Source organism: Aulonocara stuartgranti (assembly GCF_965226115.1).
Source record: "Aulonocara stuartgranti genome assembly, chromosome: 14".
Lineage (NCBI taxonomy): Eukaryota > Metazoa > Chordata > Actinopteri > Cichliformes > Cichlidae > Aulonocara > Aulonocara stuartgranti.
The window spans coordinates 8,924,773-8,950,972 of record NC_138950.1 but is presented as its reverse complement, the minus strand read 5'-3'; the positions used below and the strand labels follow the sequence as shown (position 1 = coordinate 8,950,972).

The 26,200-nt window shown below is 40.2% G+C and overlaps 1 protein-coding gene across 1 annotated transcript; it reads left to right on the top strand.

Annotated features, from left to right (window-relative positions):
• The first annotated feature begins 8,475 nt into the window (after window positions 1–8,475).
• On the top strand, window positions 8,476–25,260 carry urb1 (URB1 ribosome biogenesis homolog). Its single transcript, XM_082503545.1, has 39 exons — window positions 8,476–8,733; window positions 8,853–8,992; window positions 9,081–9,232; window positions 9,322–9,451; window positions 9,545–9,641; window positions 9,714–9,799; window positions 9,877–10,002; window positions 10,117–10,247; window positions 10,329–10,524; window positions 10,607–10,744; window positions 10,838–11,011; window positions 11,091–11,217; window positions 11,328–11,450; window positions 11,548–11,660; window positions 11,742–11,861; window positions 12,228–12,344; window positions 12,470–12,608; window positions 12,697–12,855; window positions 13,433–13,632; window positions 13,719–13,937; window positions 14,013–14,198; window positions 14,299–15,139; window positions 15,229–15,433; window positions 15,523–15,709; window positions 15,783–15,841; window positions 15,927–16,111; window positions 16,195–16,305; window positions 16,388–16,451; window positions 16,537–16,705; window positions 17,726–17,828; window positions 17,919–18,079; window positions 18,166–18,277; window positions 18,484–18,590; window positions 18,823–18,966; window positions 21,198–21,307; window positions 21,439–21,645; window positions 21,807–22,048; window positions 22,612–23,190; window positions 24,921–25,260. The coding sequence occupies exons 1-39, from the start codon at window positions 8,607–8,609 to the stop codon at window positions 25,100–25,102; spliced, it is 6,768 nt and encodes a 2,255-aa protein (XP_082359671.1). The 5' UTR covers window positions 8,476–8,606; the 3' UTR covers window positions 25,103–25,260.
• The last annotated feature ends 940 nt before the right edge of the window (window positions 25,261–26,200 follow it).

Genomic DNA, 26,200 nt, shown 5'->3' with positions numbered 1-26,200 from the left:
GGTCAGCTATAATCTATGACTTTAAATCATCCTGCAAACTGCAATAGCATGCAGCATAGCCTGCAGTGTAAAATAAGATCATCTTGGGAAACATAATATATGCCTGACATGAGTTTAGGAACAATGCTAAATAGTAAAGCTATAGAAATCCATGGCACGCTCAAGAAGAGGAATGGACAAATGTACAAAGGTGGCGTGGAGTAAATCTTATATTTAAACAGCCCATGGGAGGATACATCAGTATGCCATGTTTCAGCGTTAGTCATGCACAGATGTTTAAGAAGAGAGCTGCTATGTTACTGTCAAAGCCATATGTGCTTTGGTCTGTACAAACACTATAATCAGTAGCACTTTATAAAGCAGCTGCAGAGCCCACAACTAAAAATACACAGTCAAGGTTGCAAATCAGAATTTATACCAGTATAATCACTTTAATACTGAACGAAATGATTTTATAACCTCAGATATCGAATATAACCACATCCTGTTTTTGCGCTTTGATGATTCGCTGAGGTTTTAAACCCAAATCGTTTTCACGAAGCTCAGGGAAACGTGTTATTCTCAAACTCATCAGTTCAGGAAACTACAGCCAAAGCCTACAGCCTTATAACGAATGGTAGCACTGTCGCAACAGATAAACCAGGGGTGTGATCACAGTGGTATGAAAGAAGTGAGAGACAGCCCATATCTTCTGCATGTTGAGGAGTTAAGGTCATAGACCAGGTCCCAGCGAATAGTTACTTTTTAATGCTGTTTTCTTTAAATTAAGCTGAAAGTATATATATAAAAAAAACAACAAAAAAACCACCCAGCACGCCCCTGCGGGCGGTTTATCCTTCAAGCTCGGGTCCTCTACCAGAGGCCTGGGAGCTTGAGGGTCCTGCGCAGTATCTTAGCTGTTCCCAGGACTGCGCTCTTCTGGACAGAGATCTCCGATGTTGTTCCCGGGATCTGTTGGAGCCACTCGCCTAGCTTGGGAGTCACCGCAGCTAGTGCTCCGATTACCACGGGGACCACCGTTACCTTCACCCTCCACATCCTCTCGAGCTCTTCTCTGAGCCCTTGGTATTTCTCCAGCTTCTCGTGTTCCTTCTTCCTGATATTGCTGTCATTCGGAACCGCTACATCGATCACTACGGCCGTCTTCTTCTGTTTGTCTACCACCACTATGTCCGGTTGGTTAGCCACCACCATTTTGTCCGTCTGTATCTGGAAGTCCCACAGGATCTTAGCTCGGTCATTCTCCACCACCCTTGGGGGCATCTCCCATTTTGACCTCGGGACTTCCAGGTTATACTCGGCACAGATGTTCCTGTACACTATGCCGGCCACTTGGTTATGGCGTTCCATGTATGCCTTGCCTGCTAGCATCTTGCACCCTGCTGTTATGTGCTGGATTGTCTCTGGGGCATCTTTACACAGCCTGCACCTGGGGTCTTGCCTGGTGTGATAGACCCCAGCCTCTATGGATCTTGTACTCAGAGCTTGTTCTTGTGCTGCCATGATTAGTGCCTCTGTGCTGTCTTTCAGTCCAGCTTTGTCCAGCCACTGGTAGGATTTCTGGATATCAGCCACCTCCTCTATCTGCCTCTGGTACATACCGTGCAGGGGCCTGTCCTTCCATGATGGTTCCTCGTCTCCCTCCTCTTTCTTGGGTTTCTGCTGCCTGAGGTATTCACTGAGCACTCGGTCAGTTGGGGCCATCTTCCCAATGTATTCTTGGATGTTCCTTGTCTCATCCTGGACTGTGGTGCTGACACTCACCAGTCCCCGGCCCCCTTCCTTCCGCTTAGCGTACAGCCTCAGGGTGCTGGATTTGGGGTGAAACCCTCCATGCATGGTAAGGAGCTTTCTTGTCTTTATGTCTGTGGCTTCTATCGCCTCCTTTGGCCAGCCTATTACCCCAGCAGGGTACCTGATCACGGGCAGGGCGTACGTGTTGATGGCCCGGATCTTGTTCTGGATAGCAGCTGGATAGTGTAGTGGTTAGACTACACGCCTTTGGATCAACAAGGTCCGCGTCAGGTGTTGAGGAACCAGGGCACCCTGACGAAAAGTGGGCTACTGGAACAAGAAGGCATCGGTGGGCAAGAGATATATATATACATATATATATATATATATGGCTAACCAACCGGACATAGTGGTGGTAGACAAACAGAAGAAGACGGCCGTAGTGATCGATGTAGCGGTTCCGAATGACAGCAATATCAGGAAGAAGGAACACGAGAAGCTGGAGAAATACCAAGGGCTCAGAGAAGAGCTCGAGAGGATGTGGAGGGTGAAGGTAACGGTGGTCCCCGTGGTAATCGGAGCACTAGCTGCGGTGACTCCCAAGCTAGGCGAGTGGCTCCAACAGATCCCGGGAACAACATCGGAGATCTCTGTCCAGAAGAGCGCAGTCCTGGGAACAGCTAAGATACTGCGCAGGACCCTCAAGCTCCCAGGCCTCTGGTAGAGGACCCGAGCTTGAAGGATAAACCGCCCACAGGGGCGTGCTGGGTGTTTTTTTTTTATATATATATATAGTTAGTATAATTCCAGAATTATACTAACTTTGCCATTTAAAACTTACCACAAGCTATTATAAAAACTTGATCATATCATTAATGACATTTAACCTCAAGCCTGAAATTTTAATTAACACGGCAAGAAGGAACAACTCTGAAGTAATGTTTTTGTAAGCACGGCATACATTCAAATGATAACTTTCCCTGTGATCTCTGCTGTGCCAAAAGATTGATTAATAATTAAAATATCTTGTGCTCACAGAAAAAAAACCTCTGAGAGATTTATTTCTATCAGGCAGAACTGTTATGGCACATCTACTTACTGATGTGCAAGAAACCCCTATTAACTCTCCTCAGGTACCTGCTCGCACTGTAATGCACTATTCTACTCCCTTAGAGCTGGAATAAGGATGTCCTTGAACATGAAGGCAGAATTTAACAAGGCTGAAACTTTACACTGACATCTTCTGTTATTTGATGTGTTTAGGTAAAGGCAAGACTTTAACATTAAGCCACCTTTAAGACCACTAAGCAGGAGAACGGACCAATAGCGGAATAACAGCAAAAGCAATGCAGAAATTAAAAATAGGGGGGCTAAAACAATTGCATATCAAGAGTACTGATAAATGCTGATGAGTCTTACAAAGTAGTGCTATACAGAAAACAGAAGGCAGTAAAAAAAAAAAAAAAACTTTTTTACTTTGATGTTCAGGACAAAATAATTTCATTCATTAAAATGGAAGATAAAAGGGTCACCGTGAGGGTACTTTACTGAACTTTGCTTCAGTGAAAGATCAGGCACAGACAGAAGAGGGGAAAATAACAGTGTATAATATCTACCAAAGTGTTTTCCTAATCACCACAGGGAACCTCCAGGAGAGGAAGACTCTCTCCACACCAGCTCAGATCTGGTATTAACATCATATCCGCTATATCCACTGCAGTCACTCTATGGATATCTTCATGTCCATCTAGCATTAACTTTACGTGCACGCACTGGAGTCTGGTGCATTATGCATAAGCCCTGACAGAAAGCTTCTTGCCTTAATATTGTTTCTCATTAGATTTTGCAGTCTGTGTGAAAAGTTTGTTCAGATGAGTTTTCAAAAGCAATATCAAGTTTGGCAATATCACTGGTTTGAGCAATAATCTCAGTGATTAGCTCAGTCAAACATTACCACAAAATATGAACATAAATATGAAAGATGAACACCAGCTTCCAAAGTCTAAAATCTCTGCAGAAATAAACACAATTTGTGGGCTTCATTAGCTGGCACATTTATTATATAACAAGGCATCTTTTCTGCAGTAAAGTAGACATTCAATATTCATTTTTTCCAGCTTGTTTTCTACTTTACATCTTAACAAATATAAGACTCTTCATGTTTTTGTTTGGTCTTCTAAATATTTCTTTCCCACAGCATTATCACAGTAAAAAGCCCAGTGCAACAGGTGCAGGGATGGGAGGTTATAGGTTATGAAGTGTGTCATGGTAAATGTAAAAGTGCTTGAACAAGCACCACATTGAGGCAACATATTTATAGAACATATTTATAGGTGCTTATTATGTAAAATATATGAAGAAGATTCCAACATTCTTGCCTCTCTATCACCAGCAGGGACAGAATATGTGATATTTAGTGGTTCACACTCACCCATTTGGAAAAAACAACATTTTCCCCAGTGTTTTCTATAAGCTTTATGCACACAGCACTGTTTTCAATCAGCTTGCTGAACAGTGACAACCCACAAGCCGGTGGCATATCCCAAGGCACCAAACCCAATCTGGGTGCAGCACAGTCTAAATTTAATAGGACATCAGAAAGCATCCTGTTTCTCCCTGTGGTGAGTGACTCCGAGGAACAGAGACATCTGAACCTTACGTGAGATGCTCTCCACATCTGGCACCCGTCCTGATTGTTTCAGAGGTGTGGGCATGCACCAGCAGCTGCAGCCAACCACTCCCAGATGTTTCTGATAGGCTGAGTGTCTAGCTGTTTGTTAAGCGTGAGGTGATCTTTGATCCTTTAACTGCGTTGGCTGCAGTGTTATTGTGAGGAGGGCCCGAGAAGCTCTGCGAGGCACACAGCGGAAGTGCTGCAACCTCACAGAAAGGCCTGTGGTTCGCTGTGGTGAAAACAGGCATGGTAAAGTGGCTTCAGCTGTGGAAAAGAGCTCTTTGGAAACCACCCAGTATCTCTATCCAGATCCAATTGTGCTACTGGCATCGTAATAGAGGAAATCAACACAAGTATAGTCTATAACCTTGGAGGAGTAAAGTAGTCTTTAAGTGAGCTTTTATGTGAAAGAAATGGAAATCTCTGAAACTTCATAATAAAGCTTAAAACCCTACGAAACCATCTCTGATATTATTTTCAGCAAAGTTGTGCTTTGCTCAGTTTCTGCATGTTTTTTTTTCTATCACTACTGAGTGGTGCAACACATGGTGGCAAAAGACCAATATCGTAAATTACCCCTTTTTCCTCTTTTAAGAAGGCGTCTGTCCTGACATGATCACACATGGCTAAAACATCCTGCTCTAACATCCCAAGGCTATAAAGGCCCAACTATCCCTGTCAAAGTCATGTCAGGCTTTGTACACCCACCATTTGGATTCACAGAGATAGTATTTTAGGAAACGGTGCACTCAGGCCAAAAATTCAAAAATAAACAGAACATTTGTGGAGAGGGAAGCTGTGCCACTCCTGCTTCCTCCCTCCACTATAGCCTGGTTCCACTATAAGAGCACTTTAGCAACAGATCTCAACAGAACGGAACAACAAATTGTGCATCATACACCATCCCATGAGGTCCACATATGTACCCTTTTTGATGTAAAAAGCATCTGTATTTTCTTACTGTCATCATATTCTAAACTTTTTGTGAATATTAACACTGATATTCAACAAGAGCAAAAAGAAATCCAACACTTGGGATCAGTTTTAAGTTCTCTCTTCATTAATGTCTTACGTAGATGCCCTTTTCCAAAGCCTCTCCATCAATGGACAGCAGTCCTGGTGGCAGTGGAGCAAAAACTAAGCACTACATGGTACTGTGTGAATAATATTATCAAATTTTAGGTTGCTATCTATCAACAGTGTGCCATAATCCCGGAAAACTTATTAAAATATTTCTTTAAGCTACTTCAAACTTACAGGAAATAGAATTACTGCCAACAAAGGTTTGTTTTGACCCTAAAAAAGTCTCAGCAACCACAAGATTTCTCATTTCCACAGGTTCCAGTATGTGACTGAGCAATGAGAAGGGAAAAAAATCTAAGAAAACACAAAGTGATTAAGATCATTTCCATGGAGGCTGCAATTAAATATGTTTAGAGTTTATGTCATTATTCTGACATTTAATTTTTAAAATATTGTTTCTAACATCAACATTCTCTTTACTTTATAATGAGACATTCACCATTATGTGCTTCCTTACGAGTCCCTGCTGTAAACTAATGCAAACTTTATTTGCACATGAAAAAAAAAAACAACATTTCAAAGACTCTTTTTGACTGCCGAGGCCGGTGGGTTACCTTTATCTTGCTGCATAATTTATGCTCAGCGTGAAAAGTTTCAGAGTTCTTTTTTGATTTGTTTGATTGTTTTTTATTAATTTGTTTTTTTGTAAAACAGTGTCAGCAGAATACTTAGCTCATTTTTCATTTTAATTCTGTTTGTATTACCTGTCACTATTTAATATGTTTGCTCAATTATTAAGGTTATGTTTTGATTTCTTTTGCAATGTCTTGAAGGCATTTGTTGACTAAACATTCTGTTCAGTCTGTAGCTCCAAAAAAGCTGACAATCACTTTTTTGACAAGTTGCATCAGCCTGTAAGCAATACTTTATACATAAAAAATAAATAAACAAATTATAAAAGAGAGGTTTGGTCGAGGTTTTGCGCAAGATGGAAGATGATCCAGCAACTTCTGGTGTTTCGTAAATACTGAAAATTAAATGCTGTTCAATTTGAGTTTAAAATAATGGGCCTGTTTCCTTGACTGAGGGCACAAGTAAGTAAGAGCTCTATAATTCAGTTTAAAAAAATAAACAGTGTGCTGTAACACGTCATATCACATTCATCACAAAGCATCTGTGCCATCTTTGTGGTGTCTCACTTGAGTACATCAGTGAGTTGGAATCAAATCAGATGGAGTAACACTGCAGAAAATAACAGGCTGCAAGTCATTCTGCAAGTCATTATTCGGTGCAAATAAATTCAAATTCTTAAACCAGGCAAAGGTGACCCCTGTTGGCCATGCAATTGAATAAAAAAATTAAGCTTAAACATATTCGTGGGAACACAAGTTACACAAGATGTTATGCTGAAATTCCAGTTTGTGAAATATTACTATCCCATTCAAATTCATTCCACAAAAAAATAATAGCTGTCTTTCTCAACAATCATCAAAAACAGATGTGTGGTTTTGGAAATGCAGACTAGTGTTGTAAAACATATCATGTGTGATGTATAATGCTGCCTGTGTTATGAGGATGTCAGATATTCTGAGAAAGAATTGAGCTCAACCACCAGTTGAACTGCTGGATGTTCTCTTTGCAAATCAAGAAGAATAGACGCTGAACAAGAGGGGAAGGCTGCAAACCAAACACCATGTGACAAAATAGGATATTCAGACCACATAGCTCATTTTAACCTGTAGCACTGGTTACTTATCACATCAAAGTCAGCTTTTAGATCTGTTTAGGCAGCGTCTGCAAAAGTTTGCTGAGAGAATAACTGAGAAAAGGCACCACTGTGGTTAAAAACCAGATACACTTTAAATAGGATACAAATCTAAGCCACAACTATGTCTGCATGGCTCAGCAAAATGTGTGTTTTCCCTAACTTATTATGCTTTAGTTAAATATAAAAAACTAGAATAAAGGCTGTTGGAAACTGTGTATCTTGCATGGGATTTGCAGCATTTGCAAAGCCGGAGAGTTCTTGGACCCCACAAGTTTAAGCAGCAGGTAGAGCTTGTCTGCATGGGGATTTGCAAACATGCATAAATGAAAAGGATGTAAAACTCATACACAGCATGAGGGCCATTCCCTCATAGGTCTCTCTACTTCTTCTTTGTAGTCCAGACTACACAAATCTTTCATTTCAACTATTTGAATTCAACCGGCCCACTTTCATGACTGGATTTTGCATGCTAGCAATGCTATGTGTTGACAACCACAAACACATGTGGATGGTGGAATGTGCGAGCACTAAACGGAGCAGAAAAAAAGGGGTTTCTATCTTTCTGCCTATCTTGAGTTTGTGTTTCTCGTGCAATGACGAAATCTCATCCTGAATACACCCACTGTAGTCAGAACCATCCTGGAAGGTGGTTTTTTGACCAAGTCTGAAAAATGGATGTAGTCCAAGAACTATTGCTGGTGTGATCCCAGTGCAAGATGACATCTGGGGAGGGATTAATCATTGATTGGTGACAGGCTTCATTATTGTAACATTCAATAATTCAAGCTTGAGCAAAATTCTGCAGATCGGATTAAAACTTGTAGCCTGTAAGAAAATGTGAATTACATGATTAAATAGGTGCCTGGTGGTATGAAGAGTTTTCTAGCTTTCTTAAGTTCTTTAATATTTAAGCACCCCCCCCCCATCTCTCTCTGTGTGTGTGTGTGTGTGTGTGTGTGTGTGTGTGTGTGAGAGAGAGAGACTTAAGGCAAAAGTGAAAGATTTGGATCAAAAGTGTTGTAGACCGGCGCCCTCTTCTTGAATATTAAAATCCTGAATATTAAAAAATACTTCTAAGAGAGTTTTCACACCTAGCCGTCAAGCTAAAGGCAGACAGTATAAAAGAATAAGCTAACTGGTTTTTTTACATGTTTAAGGGATGTAAAATGTCGCAAATTTTATGAAATGTGCATGTGCTTTATGTAAAAGACGGAGGAGACAAAATACATTTTATTTAACTTACATGATAATGCGGAACTAAATTTCAATAGCGAACGTTTCTGGTCGGATGACAATTCCGTTGTACCGCGTTCTGTTTACAGAGCAACGTGGGTGACAACACTTACATGGCAGGATAGTGCATAAAAAAACTCACGTCAGTGGTAATTGTTGTTTGTATATAACAAAATGGGTAAAAAGCGGCGCAACGACGAGTCTGCTGAGTCAGACACTCCGCGGAAAAAAGAAACGATTCCGGAGTTCAATGGGACAGTTTTTAAAGCCATGCTGAAGGACCCGACCACAGCCATGAAGGGTGAGTGATAGTATGTACAAATCATCAGCTTGAAGTAATAATATTGTGTTATGCATTCAGTCAACTATGCATTGTTTTATCGGCATCCCGCCTTTGCCCCCTCCTTTTTTCGTCTGCAGGACTGGAGAAGTTTATATCGACCGCTAAGAAGTTGCCACGGTCCGACCTGTACGATGTGGTTGAAGGTTATATTAAAATCTCCATGGAGTGTGCAGAGATCTTCAAATTGCTCGAAGGAGAAAAACACGTAGAGAGTGAGGTAAGCTTTAGTTTCTCAGCGGACGGCTCTGGCCCGGCTCACTCTTTCTGAGGTTTCTGAGTTAAATTCTGATCGTGTTTCTGTACAGATGATGCTGATTTTTGGGAGCCTGGAGGCGATCCTTCTAAGGACAGCCAGTGACCTCTCCCATTTCAACATGGTTGGCAATGCCATTGTGAAGAAGACCGTTTTCAGCTGCATGAAACTCCTGCAGGGGTCTTTCCGTTCAGCAAACCACAGGTTGATTTGTGGATTTCAGTAGAGCACAATGACACTCAGTTTAAAACCATTCTGGCCTCAAAACCAATGTTGTTTCCCTTTGAACACAGGTTTATCCGCCAGTGTCTCGGTCTTCTGTGCGCCTTGGTCACCCAGGGTCCAGAAGCTGCCAGAGAGGTCTTAAGTCACCTTCACATTAACAAATTTCTGTCTGGATTGGCAAAGATGAAGGATAAGCAGGTGCGATGCAGTATTTGTCCACAGGGTTTATGATGTGCATCAGATTAGTCGTATTCTGTAGATAAATCTTTTCTGGATATTATAATTTTACAGGGTAGACCTGATGTCCACCAGGCTTTTATCCAGTTTGTGCTCTCTTTCGTGGTGTCTGGTGATAACGCAACAGTCGGACAAATATTAGAAATCAAAGGTAATATTTAGATATAAATTATAATTTATGCAGTGGACTGTCTGTGAGTAACATGTTCATTTGGTGTGTTAGAACTCCTGCCAGTGATCCTGAATACAGGTCTGAAGGAGGACCGGATGTCCACAGTCAACCTGATTTTGTCCACATTGAAAACTAAAGTAAGTACTAGTCCAGGACATTTGAGATCAGATCATGGATTTAGTAATAAGATGTATTCCTTTCTGTCTTTCTGTAGGTTGTTCTAAACAAAGCCATCAGTAAAACACAGAAAGTACGTTTCTTCACACCTGCTGTGTTGGCCAGCATCGCGTCGCTGTATAAATGGAATGGGATTGCAGATGCAACCGTGGATGATGACAGAGTAGGTCGCTTGTTGTTTTGCTGTTTTGTGTCAAAAGAAACAAAGATTGTGTCAGGTCAGTTTACTTTAACATGTCCAAGTAACGTTTTTATTTAATTACATGATATTTTTAAGATGTCGGAAAACACTGAGCTTTCTGGGATGACAGTCATCCGGGAACTCGCTCACAGTTTCCTTCTTGATCTGTGTTGCTCCCGTAAGCATGGTATCAGCTTTCATGATGTCAGCTTTGGCACAGCTGGCAGGTAAGTCATTAACATTCCAATTTCACATTGTCCTTTTCTGAGAACTTCTCATGTGGATCACTGGATTTTACTTCTTTGCAGGCCTGGTAACATTGTTTTGCTCCAGTTTTTGGTGGGGCTGAAACAGGCGACTGAGGATGAACTGGTGGCAGATCTGGTGGTGAATGTGCTGAAAGCTACCCCCGATATTTTGTCCAGATACTTCAAGGAGACTCAGTATGCATATGCTCCGCGCCTCAAAACTACTTGGCAAGACAATGTGAAGCTTCTTAAAAAGGTAACTGTTGGTGGTAAAAGTGTTAAAATAATATCTTATCAGTTTTTAGATGGTAATAGTCACCTTTACATTTCTATATCAGATCTACGAGGCCCAGCCAGAGATATCCACAGTCTTTCAAACTCAGGAGGTCATCCCTCTGCCTCGCTTGCTCTCCATGGTGATGGTGATATCTCTTCCTCCAGTCTGCAACAAGAGCTTCTTCACACAGGGCCTTATTGTAAGTGACTGAGCCTCATAAAATAAACTTATTACTGCAGTAAAGACTGAAAACTTTTTTTTTTACTTAAATGTGTCTTCTCTGATTTGACAGCTTGCCAATACAGGAGCACACCTTACAACCCTGTCGGTGGTCAATTTCATCTTGAAAAGAGCCAGTAAGAACATAGAGTATCTTTTGGATAAGTCTGTGTGGTGCAGCTCAGACCTATACACTGCTGAGATGATGGAGGATTTAGTGCAGCAGTACAGGGAGATGCTCGGCAAGGTAGGTTCAGGAAAGTGCCTTAATAAAAGCAAATGATCCACCTTTAAAGGCTCGAATCATTGTTCATGCTCTGTTCCAGATTTTGCCTGACATGACAAGCATAATTGAAAAGTGGCAGTCACTTAGCAAGAAGGAAAAAGCTGGCTCTGAAGAAAAAAAGGATAAAAGCGAAGGGGATGCTAAACTGACTAAATGCAAAGTGCCTGGTAGTAGCATTCACAGTACATGATTATTGTTTATTCCAAGTAATCCTATTTTTTTTAAAAAACCCAAAAGGATCTGAGTTGATTGTCTTGTGTGCTTTATTTTGAAACAGCTGAAGATACAGCTGAGGTCATTTTGCTGAAGGCTCTGATTCTTCAGGTCCTATGCCTTTACCAGAAAGTGGTGCCGCATCTGGTTAGCCAGTGCAAATTTGACTTCAGCAAGCTTTTAAAGGGTAATGTTTTTGGCATTATTAAGCTCCAACTTTTGCTTTTTTAAAGCTTATTTTTTCCAATAAATGGCTTTTGACACTGTTTTTTTTATCTGTCCAGGCATTGTGTCAGAGAAAGGAATAAAGGATGAAGTCCCCCCAGTTTTGCAGCACCACGTACTGCAGTTGGCCTTGGATCTTCCCGCAAGCAAATTCTCCTGGTTCCGTATGCAGGTAAGGAAGTTAAATTCTCTGATTTATTTTTATTTTTGGTTTAAAACACATCTATTCTAAATAGTTTTTCTGTGTTTACAGGGTGCTGCAGATAAAGATTCATCATCTGGAGAGAAATCTGTATTTTACCTGCTTCTCAAGATGTTTGTGAGCAGCAGCAGCAGCCACCTGAAAGCCTCCACACAGATGCTTGTTCTAAAAGTAAGGAGCATTTTGCCTTTTCCTCTGTGCTTTCAGTCTGCATTATATGAGACATACTGTATATATTTAGATATTTGAATTAGTGCTTATTTATTCAAGATTGGTCCACTTAGGCAAACAAACTGTAAGCATGTTATATTTTTATATACGAGGGCATCATTCCTGGAGGGATTATATGTATGTTAGCAGATATTTATCTTTTGTAGGGTACAGTTCAATCCTCCATTGAACTTTTTTAAGTTAATGAAATCAGAGCAGCTTAAGCTAAAGTCTTTTAAGGATTTTATTTTAAGAGGTTTATATTCGTGTGGACAAATTTCCTCCTGCAGCACTGCTAAAGCAATTGGTGTCCTGTGTTGTATTTAGGTACTAAAGGACACTGGTGTGTTCGAGCACACCTGGACTGAGCTTGAGCTCTGGCTTGAACAGCTGGCCAGACTAGAGCCAAACCAGCAAGAAACTGTTATTCAGTTCTTGGAGCGGGTAAGTCTTCCAGTTTTTATTTCTTCCTACTTTTCTACATAACCGTCATATTGGAGGTTGGAAAAAATAAAGGTTTTAATCCTTATGCCTGATAATAAACTCTTAAAATCTGTCTCTTGCTCTAGGTGTTGGTTAAACTGGTGTGCAGCTCCTATGAATACACAGATAAAGTGGCCAGCCTGGTCCAGGAAGCAGGTTATCTGCAAGCGAATCTGAGTAGCCAGGAGGGTGACACAGCCAGTGTCCCAGTTTCTCACATAGATGGTCAGCATTTAAATGTGGAATCAACGCTGAATTCTTTAGGGCTCAAGTATGTCCGTGAATGTTTATGCTTTTTACTTTTTCATCTCAGATGTCATAGACATGCTCGATATCATTATGGAGGCCAGTGATGGTGAGTTGGAGGAGTTCGGCCCAGCTGTAAGTGAAGATCTCATCATGCAAACCTTCCCCTTCAGTGCCCTGGTACCCGCTGCCCTGGAGGCCCGAAACAAGCTGCCAGCAGATAGTGGTAAATGATTTCTGCCTCACTTGTGACAAAGAGTGAAATCACAAATTTGCAAAAAAACTTTTAAAGCATGAAATTTGTTATGCAGTATAAGAAGTACAACTTTAAATATAGGGCCAGATTTACTAAACGGGACAAAATTGCATGTGAGTGCAATCACAGACACAGTCAGTTCATTTCAATATCAAGCTCGGAAAATAATACGTTTTCTCCGCATTAAATATCGCTGTAATTAGTACTAAACTGTGTGTCGCAAACTTTAGGAACTTAATTTGCTTGATTTAAATATTCTATTCCTGTATTTTGCACTTTGTGAAAGAATCTCCAACAAACACATTTGCAACAAAATCTCTGAGTTCCCATCTCTTGTAGTAATATTGGCAATCACTGCGCTCTCTTTGTAAATACATTGTGGGTTTTTGTTGTTGTTGTTTTTAATGCCAAAACCCAGTTTAGTGAATCTGGCCTGTAATTAATGTTTAAAAAGACATTTACCCATTCTGTTCATGGACACTTTGATTGAAAAGTAAATGTACTGTGATCTATGATGTTTGTAACCATCTGTCTTTGTGTCTCTTAGGGATGGTATATGAATACTTGGCTGCAGTGCTCTCAGATGTGCTGCACTGTCAGAGAGAGCCGCTCCCTCTCTGTCTGGCTCTGCTGCAGTACGATAAAGAGTTTGTCTCCTCTGAATGCTTTACCTCTCCTCATTCAGCCATTGTATGTTTTCATCAGTATTACTCCAAGTGGCTACCACAGCAGTGCCGTGAAGAATTGGTGGGTTTTTAGTGATACAACGAGATTGCCTAATCAGACATGGTTAGACATAGTACTTGGACTAATACTCTTGTTTATTTTGTTAGTTCCGGTCTTCTGAATGCCATGCAAAAGGATTATCAGATCAAACATCATACACTGCACTGATGAAAGCTGCCTACATCCAAGGTCCAGACACTTTGCTTAAGGATACTTTTAGGAAAAGTGCAGAAGAAGCTTTAGCTTCCCTTTCTCTGGCAGAGTTTCCAGTTGCAATCAAGCAGATATTACTCTACATCAGATCAACTGTGGAAAACTTTGGACTGGTAGGTGCGCAAAACAAGCCCCGTCCTCCTCACATTGTTGAATATGCAAACAGTGCATCATTTCCCTCTTCACAGTTCTCTAAAGACGTAGGAGCTTCCGTGTTGAGGACCTTCATGGAAATACTCGAAAAGATGGTGATCAAGCTCCAAGGCTTTCAGGAGGCAAAAAACTCTGAACTAGCTGTAGAGAAATGCCAAGAAGGACCAGACCTCTTTCTGGAACTTAACCAGTCCTCCACGGTTGAAGTTAATATTCAGCAGGTTAGAAAAATAATGCGTTTACTGTGTTTTTTCAGACTTTGCAATATTCTCCTTTTTTGGAGGGAAGGATTTTTTTTTTAATGAAACTCTCTCTCTTTAGATCCTTCTTTCAGCTCTTGGCTCCGTCTTCAAGCATCCATATCTGGAGCAGTGGTTTCTGGCTCTGGAGCTATCTGCCATGCCTCCTCACTCTCTAAACCCTGTCAGACTTAAGCACTTGTGTTCACTGATGACAGATAATATTCTGGTCCTCCTGAAGCTCTGTGCCCCTGTTCTTCAAGAACTAAATCATCTAGAGCTTCTGAGGAGCTACATGGGAGCTTTAGAAAGAGCTGCTCTTCAGGAATTGGTGGAGAAGGGCTCTAAACCGGCAAAGAAACACTCCAGAACTTTCCAGGGCCTCCTGTCTCTGCACAACTACATGGATTCCGGTAATTTGAGGGAAGTTGTCTCCAAGTTGCTTCTCCTCCCACACAACAGCCTCATCTCCCCCAGTAGCAGTAAGGGGGCAAATTTTGAGCTCAGCATTTACGGTCAGGCAGCTCTACAGATCCTCACAGAGTGTAAATATACGGCCTCCCAGGACCATGGCACATTTCTGACACAGGCACACCTCTTTGGTCTGGGCACCCTGCTGCTGTCCTGTTCCAAGCCTGCACTGGAGGCATTCTTGCTCCAGTTTCTATCCAGTGAGCCAAGCAGTGCAAAACTCCTCCACACAGATGTGCTGTTGCACTGTCTCCAAAGACCACTCTCAGACTCTCTGGCTATCAGCTCTCTCCTGCTGCAGAACTGCTCCACTCACCGGCTCCGGTTTGAGATGTGGTGTCTTGAACCTGAAAACATGGAGAAGCTTTCTGACCAATCGGAAGCCTTCCTTCCACTGATTAATATGTACTTACGTGTGGCAAGCAGAGAGGACCCAGCCAGACCCAAAGATGGTACGTACTGAAACAAATAATTGTTACTCTTTTATCTCGTATTGCTATATATACTAATTGAGGTATGCTTGGTTGCTGCTGTTTCATAGTGCAAAAAGACATTTTGAAAGCCTTGAAGCAAGAGTTACTCGCCAAGTTCTCCCAGTGTGTTCTGGGAAACCTGACAGAAGAGTCCGGAGCCCAGCTTACGGAAACTCTAGGCAGTTTGATAAAGCTCTCTGCAAACAGCAAGGACATCGGGGATTTGATCAACAGTCTTCCCAGTGCTCTTCAAAATGTGGACAGTTTTGAAAGGTGAAATTTATAGTCGCACTACAAAACTACAAAAAATAAATAAATGATCCTGTCAAAACTTACTTGATGAATATTCTTTGCTCTTTCAGATGGCAACTAGTAGATGTTATCAGTGACAAGCTGGCTGATTGCCCAGAAGAACAGGAAAAATGGAGGAAGTCTGTCGCCACTGCAGCTATCAAGTGTCTCATTGCCTCTTACAGTCACTCGAAAGATCAGGCTACTTCCCCATTAGAGCAGGAGCACAGCATCTTAAAAAGACTACAGCGAGTGCTAGTGGGTTTACTTCACGCATACATTTTGTAAGTTTTAAACTTTTTGCATTTCCTAACTTACTTTCTTTATACAGATATCCAAAGAAGACATCACTGCATCTGAGTGGAACAATTTTGTCAAAAATGGACTAAAGTAGGTTATCTATTTAAATCCATTTTGCTATTTAATGTTTCATAACTTTTGCTGAGTGACTGTAAAATATTCTTAAATCTTTCAGATATCGCTACAGAGATCACCACTTCCTGAACACTCTGAGCAGCCTGTTGGAAGTGATGTATTGTGGCACTGAGGTTCAAAAGGACCTGATACCTTTACCCACTCTTTACACAATGATCTCCAGCCATTCTCTGTTCCTGCCCACCATGCTGGACTCTGAAGAGGCTAACAGCTGCCAGATTAAAGGTACAATGCAATAAAGATTTTTTTTTTTTAAAGATTCCAAATCACAATTTAATCACAAAAACACACATTTGTTGTCAATTTAGAAGAGTTGGTATTCCTCCTACTCTGTCTGGTGAAGAAAAGCCCGAGTGTCTGCAACATCAATCATTTTGTTGTACTTTTGGGAGCATACGGAGCTACGCTGAGTACTTCAGGTAAAACAAGAAAACCTGTTTTCCTTTTTCTTTTTTTGCGTTTTTATTGTCTTATCCTCTTATATCTTCTTCTGTTTTGCAGATCAAAAATTGTTGCTGCTTCTTCAGGAATATGAAAGAAACCAAGTCAGCCTGCTGAAGTTCCAGTAGGTTGAATTCATCTTTTTATGTTCTAAATGCTAGAAGTGTGCTTGTTTAATACAAAAACTCAGTGTGAGTTTTCAACTGCAGGTCATTGTTGTGGGGCCCAACAGCAGTGGAGCACCACAAGACCAGTAAAAGCCTGGGAGCTTCTCTGTGGAAGCAGACCAGCTCAGATGACCTGTTGGCTCTCCTCAAACCTGACAAGATGTTGCAAACTATTGCACACTTTCCACAGCAGCGCAAAATCATCCCGCAGGTTAATGTTTAACATCATATTTACTTTTCAGATTTACACCGATCAGGCATAATATTATGACCACTGACTGATGAAGTGAATAACACTTATTATGTTTTTATCATGCCGTATGTTAGTGGGTGGGATCAATGAGGGAATAAGTGAACATTTTGTCCTTAGAGTTGATTTGGTGGAAAGAGGAAAAATTGGCAGTTGAGGATTTTAGCAAGGGCCAAATTCTGATCCCTGGTCCCTGTTCTCCGTTCCAGCAGATAAACGTCTATAGGTCAAACTCCTGAAAAAGTTCATGCTGGTTCTGATAGAAAGGTATCAGAATGCCCAGTTTATCATAGATTGGTGTGTATTGGGCTGCACAGCTGCAGACCAGTCAAAGTGCCCACGTTGACCCTGCATGCTGTCGGGGGCACCAACAATGGGCACATGAGCATCACAACTGGACCTCGGATGGCTAGCTGCATCACTTACCTGGGGAACACCTAGCACCAGGATGCCTTATGGGGAAAAAAGCAAGCCACCGGAGGCAGCCTGATGCTTTGGGAAATCTGTAGCTGGGAAACCCTGGGTCCTGCCATCCATTTAGATGTTATTTTGGCACGTAGCACCTACCTAAGTATTGTTCCAGACCATGTACAGTTTTTCATGGAAAAAGGCCTCTTTCAGCAAGATAATGCACCACAAATGCTTTGGTTCAGGAGTAGTTTGAGGAGCACAACAACAAGATTGAAACTTGACTTGTCCTCTGAATTCTCCAGATCTCAATCCAGTCAAGCATCTGTAAGATGTGCTGGGCAAACTAGTCTGATTCATGGGGCCCCGCCTTGCAACTTACAGGGCTTAAATGATCTGTTGCTAACATGGACTCCACCAGATTCTTCAGGGGTCTGGTGGAGTCCATGCCCAGACGGGTCAGGGCTGCGCTGGCAGCAAAAGATAAGGTTATGCCTGATCAGCGTCAATTAGTGGTAAATGACACACTGCATTATATGTTTGTGTAATGTACATGTTCTTACCCTCTCTCAGGAAAGCACGGAGCCACTCTACAATAATAATAAAGTGAAAGACCTTGGGAATTTGTATGATCCGTGTTTTCTGTTGCCTCTGTTCAGCGCCATATTGCGGCCAGGTATCATATTTCACTGGTTGTCGTCACTCAGTATAATTAGTTTTAATTATCACTTCTTATATCTGTTGCGTATTTCCTCCTCTTTGACAGAATGTGTTATTGACTGCCTGAAGTTTGTATCCAGCCACGCTCTTGGAGTAACTGTAATGGCTCTGAGTAGCTATGATCCAAAGGTGAGGGCGGCAGCGTACCACGTGCTTAGCTGCTTCTACCAACATCTGGAGGGTGCTCAGTTCAGAGAAAAGAGACAGGTAAATATTAGAGACATCTTATGTGTGTGTGTGTGTGTAAATGTTGTGTGTTTGGAAACACTGACGGGCTTGTTTTTGTCTCACAGCTGCTCTACTTGATGGACATGGTAAAAAATGGAATTCAGCAACAGAATCAAAGACTCCCATTTGTCATGACCACTTACATCACCAAAGTGGCTCAGCAGATGCTCAAACCTGGTGTGTAACCCTGAAAACTTGAATATCTTTCTGCTGACATAACTCTTATTATTTACTAAGAGATGCTTTTTAGGTTGAAAGTAGGTTTTAGGCTAATCTATCCTGAATAAGAATCACAGTCATGGTTTGCACTTGTTTTTCTATCTACCGTTTCCTGTAATAACAAAAGAATCCTTGACCTTCACATGTTTGTTCGCTTTTCCCAGAGGACCACATGTACGTGGTGCTGAACAGATTTCTGCTATCCCACCAGAGTTTGGACTTCAGAAGAGTCCCTGAGTTTTTTAAGCTTTTCTACAGTTTTGACTTGGAGGTAAAGAAACTGGTGAAAACACTGTTTTTGTATTCTGGTGCCGTCTGGTGTTAAACATGATTGGTGACGCTTCCTTGAACTTAAATGACTATCCAAATAAACTCCTCTTGGATGAGCAACCTTTATCGGTTTGTTTGCTTAGCTCAGGCCTTTTTTTAGACTGTTATCCGTTTTTGTGAAGGGTTGAAAGACGTGGGAGTCGTGACTGTTTGTGTTTTCTTTCTTTCTGCAGCACAAGGTGGAACGTGAGTGGATTCTAAGCGTGCTGGAGCAAGGGATGAAAGATGGACACTGCTATGACCTGTGCAACCAGCAAGGCATCTTTCAGATCCTTTTAGGCTTCAGCAGCAGCCCTCTGTGTGATGAACACTTCCAGGTACACGCTTGTCTGTCTGTAGTTGTCACCATTTTTTCTAGTTGAGTTTTGAAGAAACCTTCAAGTTCAAGTTCAAGGTTCTTTATTTGTCACATGCATAGTTATACAAGTATAACACACAGTGAAATGTAGCCTGACACGCTCCTCGACATGTGCAAAAATTGGGGGGGGGTGTAGAGGAAGAACATTATATATATATATATATATATACACAGACATATAGTATATACACTGGGTGAATGTGCAGTAGTAGCAGCAAGCAGGTTCATTTTAGATCAAGACAATATGTCCTAAAAAAGTTAAATCTAAAGGAAGATTGAGCCTTTCAAACTTTTGTATTACTATTGGGTGATATATTGACATTTTCAGACCAACCAGGGCCTTTATGGTTTGTTTTGTCTCACTAATCTCTCTCCTGACAGCATTTTTGTATCTGTGACTGTTCAAGGTTTGGCATGACAGCGAGCTTGTCTTTCTTGCTGATTTATGTGAATATGCTCTCACTGATATAGTTTCCTCCAAGGGCTTAGATTTGTGTCAAAATATTTACCATGCTATCAATTTCTTTCTAAGCAAGACTTGATGTCTGTGTTCTTAAATTCAACCCCTACAGCAACCAGTTTCACACGTGTATAATATGATTCTACGTAGAATAAGATTAGGATTTGCTGGTTAATTGGTTCTTGGTTGAAAACCATTTCAGACGACTCATGGTACACTCAAATGTTTCCACATTAACAGTAATTTATCCATCTGTTTGCCCACTATGTTCTAGATGTCAAACATCCTGTGTCTTTAGGACATGTGCTTTCTCCTTGAATCTATTTCATAGTTACTTCTGTAATAGAAGGTTTATGGATGTACTAAAGTAGGACATGTACAGGGTTGGTGTGATAGAGGAGGATGCTAAGAATATGGTGAGATCGGGGGCAAATGAGCTGCTGTGATTTCAGTCATTTCTAGCAAACTTAAAATCTGACCCCTTTGCTGCCAGCTTTGGGGGAGTTCACTATTCAGGTGGATCTCTGGGGCCAACTTAATGCAGTTGCTTTTGCCTCTCTGCACACCCAGCAACTTATTTTGTGTGATGAGAAGGAAAGAAAACATCATGCTGTACCCGGTGGATTCAGGAAACTGTTGTTTTTGGGGCTCGAAAAGATTAGAAAATTAGTTTGCATGCAGAACAAAAGTTATTATAGTTAACTACAGCTAAACATAAAATGTAAAACTGGAAATGAAAACAAATTATAGTTTACTAAAGTAAAAATAAAAACCAGATTATTTAAAAAACAAAAACTACTGAAATAATCTTTTTGAACTTGGAAAACTAAAATAAAAATATAGAAGAAATATCCTTAGTTTTAGTATTAATATTAGTTTGGCACAATTTGTTATTTACTTAATATAATTAAGTTGTCTCATGAGCCCTCGATCAATTTTTGTGACTATGGATGTGAAAAAGTTGTTTTTATTGTAATAGCCATACTAAATGCTACCGTTAGCATATAACTGCTGTGATATTAATAAAGAAAAGGACTTAAACTAACGCTGAAACTGATACAATTGATAAAAATTAAAGTAAAACTAAACATTTTCAAATAATAAAAATACTAGCGGTTACCAGTGCTGCCCCTCAGCCTCCTAGTAGATGCACCTATTGTATGAATATGAAAATCCTAGGTGACTTTCTTCTTGAGTTAACGCATTCACAGAATTTTCAGAAAACTTGACCTCTGAATTTGAGGTCGAGGTCACTGAGATTTGAACTCATACTTCACCTCATTCTCAAGTTATCGCATTCACACTTATTCGTCCCGGGTGAGGTGACGACAATACCCCATCAGCATTTGACGTCTGAGGACTGAAAACTAACCTGAAACAAGCAAACCCACTCTGGAAACCTATTGAAGCTAAAATGAATTAAAAAAAAATTTAAAACAAGATAAAAACTCACTAGAAAATAGAAAAACTATAACAACTCTGTGCAGAATGGACTACACATTACTCAGCTATTACTGCGTATAATGAAAAACACCAATAATAAGATAGTTATTCATTACACTAGTAGGTTATAGAGCCAAATCCTTCACATAATGAAGAAAGAGATCAGAAAGTACCACCGTAAAGTTCTGAAAACGAACACATTTTTGAGGATAAGGTGCGTGATTCTCTGAAATGTACACAAACAGGAAAAATAAGAATATCACGTACATGTATTTCTCACTTTTTAGGCACAGATCATCAGGGTGTTGTGTCAGGCTGCTCGTGTGACCAAAGCGGCGCATAACCTCACCAAGACCTCTGGGCTCCTAACCTGGATAATGCAAATAGTTGAAAAAAGGTGAGCCTTAAATTAAGGTTTGCTGTTAAATTTTGGTTCTTTATTTTGATATTTAAAATTTTATTTTGATATTTTAATGATGATTTTCATCAGTTACATATTTGTTACATATGTCTGTTTTTAATTGACAGGAATCTGGATTGGCAGCTGCTGTGCGCCATCATCGATCTGTTTCATGTGCTGTGGTTTACGGCCCTCGGGCAGAAGGAGAAGCAGGTGGATGAAGCAAAGACCTCCTTATCTGCTGAGGAGAAACCTCAGAGCTTTGTGAAATGTCTTCCTCCGCCACTCATCAGTGAATTCTTATGTGTGGCGTCAACTATCACGAGACATCTCGGGTAACGTGTCTCATCCATCATTCAGGGCTGTTAGAAAGTCCACACCTCGGGCACTTTACCCAAAACTTTTATTCACACGTGCAGTGATGAAACCTAAGATGTCCAGTAAATGTTAACTGTCTTTTGATGAAAGATGTCATTGTTTCATCTCCTTCTGACAGGTTGGGTTTGAAGGCTGCTCAGCTCAGCTTGTTTCTACAGACTCTTTGCTCTGTGCTGAAGCATCGTGCGACTGCTCTCCATGTAAGCAAACAGGCAGACCGGCTCACGCTCCAGCCACAGCCTCTGTCCTGCACCGAAGCCCTCGCTCTGCTTCACTGCTGGGCCTCCTCGTCCCACAATACAGAACTTCTTACCCAAATACAAGCCTTGTCAGAAAAGCACAAAGTGAAGGAGGTGATGGGTGAGTGCTTTTAACAAATTCTAACATACAGAGAATCTTGTACAGTTGCCATGGTAGTCTTTGATGGACACCCTCCAAGCCCATAATGGAAAAGGAGATACTGATCATTTTTCAACCCTAAACAAGCCTTATTTAAACAGCTAATTAAAAAAACTACCAGTTGAAACTTAACAGCATGAACATGATAAACATATATGAGGTGTTTGAATGAAACTAACTGGTATAAAAATGTGGTATGACCCACTTTGTACCCATGTTTGCAGTTGTGATTAAGATACTTTGTAATATCTTTACTTTGTGTAGCTTTGATAACTACTTGCTATCTCTAAATAGTAGATACTTCATATTTGATATTTATATGGTTTTATGAATGTGCCTGATTTGCAGCCAAACTCAGAAACTTGGCCTTAGAGTTAAAAGTAAATGCAAAGGAACGGCTGACGAAAGAACAGCAATAAAAATCAGGCTTAACAAGTGTCATGTTTATAAAGAAGTGGAAAATTTAGAGTTTTGTTATTTTGCATTGTCACATTGTATATCGTTTTGTCCATATTCCTCTTTAGGGATGAGAAAGGATAAGGCCCGAGTTAAGAGCTCCCTTTCCCACGTCTATGTGCGAAAAGAAAAGTTGGCAGAAGACACAGAGACAGAAAATGAAGATAAGAGTCTTCTGACAGAGTGTAAACTTTACCTCACCAATATCTTTGTTCACTGGGAGCCTGCTTTCCAACTCTGTGAACCCCAGCCAGCTCTGCCAACAGACAAGCTGGATCCCAGCTGGCTGGCCAGGATTACTGCGCACCTGGTTACAAAGTGGTCCCTGAGGTGCTTGGTGGAGGACGCGTATGATGAAAACAGGGCAAAAGAATTCTTGCTCTGGCTTGAAAAGGCTGTGATCAAACACACAAAAATTGTGGATGTTGTACTGCTTGATCTTGGCTTGAAAGCGGACCTCCTTCGGCTCTACCATCAGGCCTTTGAAGCTCACTGTCACTCCAGCATTTCAGCAAGAGCAGAAACCTTACAGCTTTTCACCAAGATTATGATCTCCTTGCTAGAGATCCAAGGCAACCTTCCAGAGCTGCATCAGGCAGTTGTCTCTGCTTGCATCCCAGAGGCCACACATGATCAGACTAGACTTGGTAAGAGCCTGCTACTTTTTCCAAACCCTCATTCTGAAATTGTAACTGATGAGTTATCTCAGTTAAACAAGTGGGATGTAGTGTTAACATATATAGTATGAAAGGATTTAAAATTGAGATTATTGTCCCGGTCCCTAGATGTCACAATGCTGCTGCTGCTGCTGCAGGAAAGTTACATTAACAAACATAATTACTTACAAAAGATGGAAGCCCTGGCAAAAGCATACTGCTTTTACACTTTTGGTAATTACCAGAATCGTTTATTTTGTCATTTTTAATCTGCCAGTATGCAAAATATCTTTAACTGAAATGATATTTTTAGGACTTAAATACAATTATTGTTATTAGCCATGGCTTTTCAAAATTACTGGTTTATAAAAGGGAAGGAACAATAGTAAAGCACATTTTTATATTTTTATTAAGATGATAAATTAGAGTTGCTTACTTGCATTCCAGAAGAGAAAAAAATAGTTTTATTGGTTAAATGATTAATTTCTGACTCCTCAGAGAAGCTCAAATGTGGGAATAAAAATGTTTGAAATTCCTCACTTGTCCTCGAAACGGTGAAATGTTGAGAACTCGCTGAAAAGGAAAAGGAAAAAGTTTGCACTTCGTGGTGCTGCATGGTCTTTGAGACAAACAGGGAAATACAGAAATTATTGTCACAGTGAGGTCGAGCATGCCCTGAAGTCAACTGCTGAACTGGTATTCACGAAAAGGCCCAGAGGAAGAAAATGAAGCAGAAAATGAAAACTTACAGAAGTGGATGTGAATCAACTTAAGATTTTAAGTACTAGAGACAGAAGGAAACCAGTGTTGATCTTCAAGTAGAGATAAATGCTTCTAGATCAGTCTGAGAAGGTCTCCACAATTACCTCCACAATTTATTCAGACAACTGAATAAAGAAGACTTAAAAGGAAGAGTAGCTGCTGGTATAAAGACATTATTGGGGCCTGTAAACATCCAGAAACATCTCGGATTTGCCAAAGAACACAGATGGTAGACTGTAGATAACTGGAAAGAGGTACTTTGGAGAGACGAATCTAAGTTTAAACTCTTGCACAGAAACTGTTTGGCTCATATACCAACAGGACAATGACCCCAAGCATACTTGAAAGCTGTGCAGAAACTATTTGACTAAGAAAAAGGAATTTAGACTGATGGTCTGATCATGTCAAAGTCCAGACTTGAATCCTTCAGAGATAGTTTGCACAAACAAAGAGAACAGCTGGAAACTATTAATTTAGTAACAAAAGAGATTGCAATGCCAGCAAGAATGACAACTCCTGTTAGGATCAAAGGATTTTGCCTAATAAATGGCATAATATTTAGTTTTAAACACGTTTTAGAGATTTCTTAAATATTCTTTTCTTTTTTTTGACAGGTGGTCTAAGAAATGGTTGAATATTCTATATTTGGTGTTTTTTAACAAAATGAAGTTATGAATTCAACTGTATATTCTCTACATTGATTAGATACTCTGTATTTGCCACATTTGTCAAAGCATGAACTAAAAAAAGAAAGCCTACAGTAATAATATATATTGTCAAACATATTTTAATCGTGATGTAGAATCCATCGTACGTAAAAATATACATTTAAATATAGAAGAAAATAGTAAATACATGTTTACATTTTCTTTTTCAGTATCTTTAAAGTCCCAAAGTGACAATAAGTTTTAATAGGTTGTTTTGTAAATGAGTTTGATGTCTTGTTTTCTTGTTTCCAGAAGCAGGGTTGTCTCTGCTGTCACTGTACATCCATGAGGTGTGGAGTGGAGCCACATCGGCTGATCTCTTCCTGTCTCATGTCAGTTTGGTGACCGGAGCCAAGTGCAAGAAAGTGAAATCATCCCAAAAGAAAGTAGACATAAGAGCCATCTGTAATGACATCATCACCATGAAGAGTTGAATATATAAATTATATGTGAACACTTAATGTGTTCTTTAAAATAGACCAAATGAGACTTCACATACTTCTGTTCAGCTGCATTTATTTCCTGTAAATAGACTTAAAATATTTTGTAAACTTTTGTAAAACCGTCTTGTCATAAAATGTTGATTTACAAATCTGTTGTCAATTTGAACGTTATTTTAAACTCATTAACCTCAAGTGTGCCTGCAAGTGTGTGTGTGTGTGTGTGTGTGTGTCTTCAATCACCGTTTTTTATTTTGAAATTTGCTGCTTTATTATTCATTTTCAGTCCAGTCCTTGTACCTGATATTTTTATAGGAATATCTTTTGTTAAGCCACCTAATTCTGACCTATGAATCATTCAAGTATAAAGAAAATTCACTTAATGATAAACTAGTGTTGTCTAAACATAACAAACAACTTGACAAAAGACTAATTTTAAATTGTATCTTTAAAAATAATTGGTACTTCTGGTTTTGTGCGTATTAATTGTCCTTATATTGGGAAGTCACAAAGAAGGAAGAGCATGTGGATGGAAGCATAACTTATGTTAAGCTATGCTTTGTTTGCAGGTGGAATTCTTGACATTGTTTCCTTTAGTATAAAACTAAGGACATATGTATCAAAATAAGACATCTAAGATTTTTGTTCATATTTTTATGTAGAGTACTGTCCCAAAGTCTTGGGCCACCCCTACACGTCTTCATATTTTGCTTGCAAGGAATCAGAAATCTAGTAATTTTTAGTCATGTTCATGCAAAACGGGGGGAAAAAAACAAATGACGTGACGCAGGACCTGTGAGATGCATTTAAACCTTCAGTTTTGTTCATCTACTGCTCACCAAGACCTTTAGAAATAGTCTCAGTGGAAGGGTTGCTGGCAAGAAGCCATTCTTAAGGAAGGAAAATGAAGTGAAAAGGCTGAGGTGTGACAAGTTACACAAGAACTCCTGAAAATCGGTGGCAAAGGGTCTTATGGTGTGATAAATCCAAATGTAAAATTTTTCATTCAAACCATTGTGGAAATGTATGGAGGAGGTACAACAGTGGGTGTCTATAGCCTTTTTTTTTTTTTAAGTGGAGGCTCTGTCATGG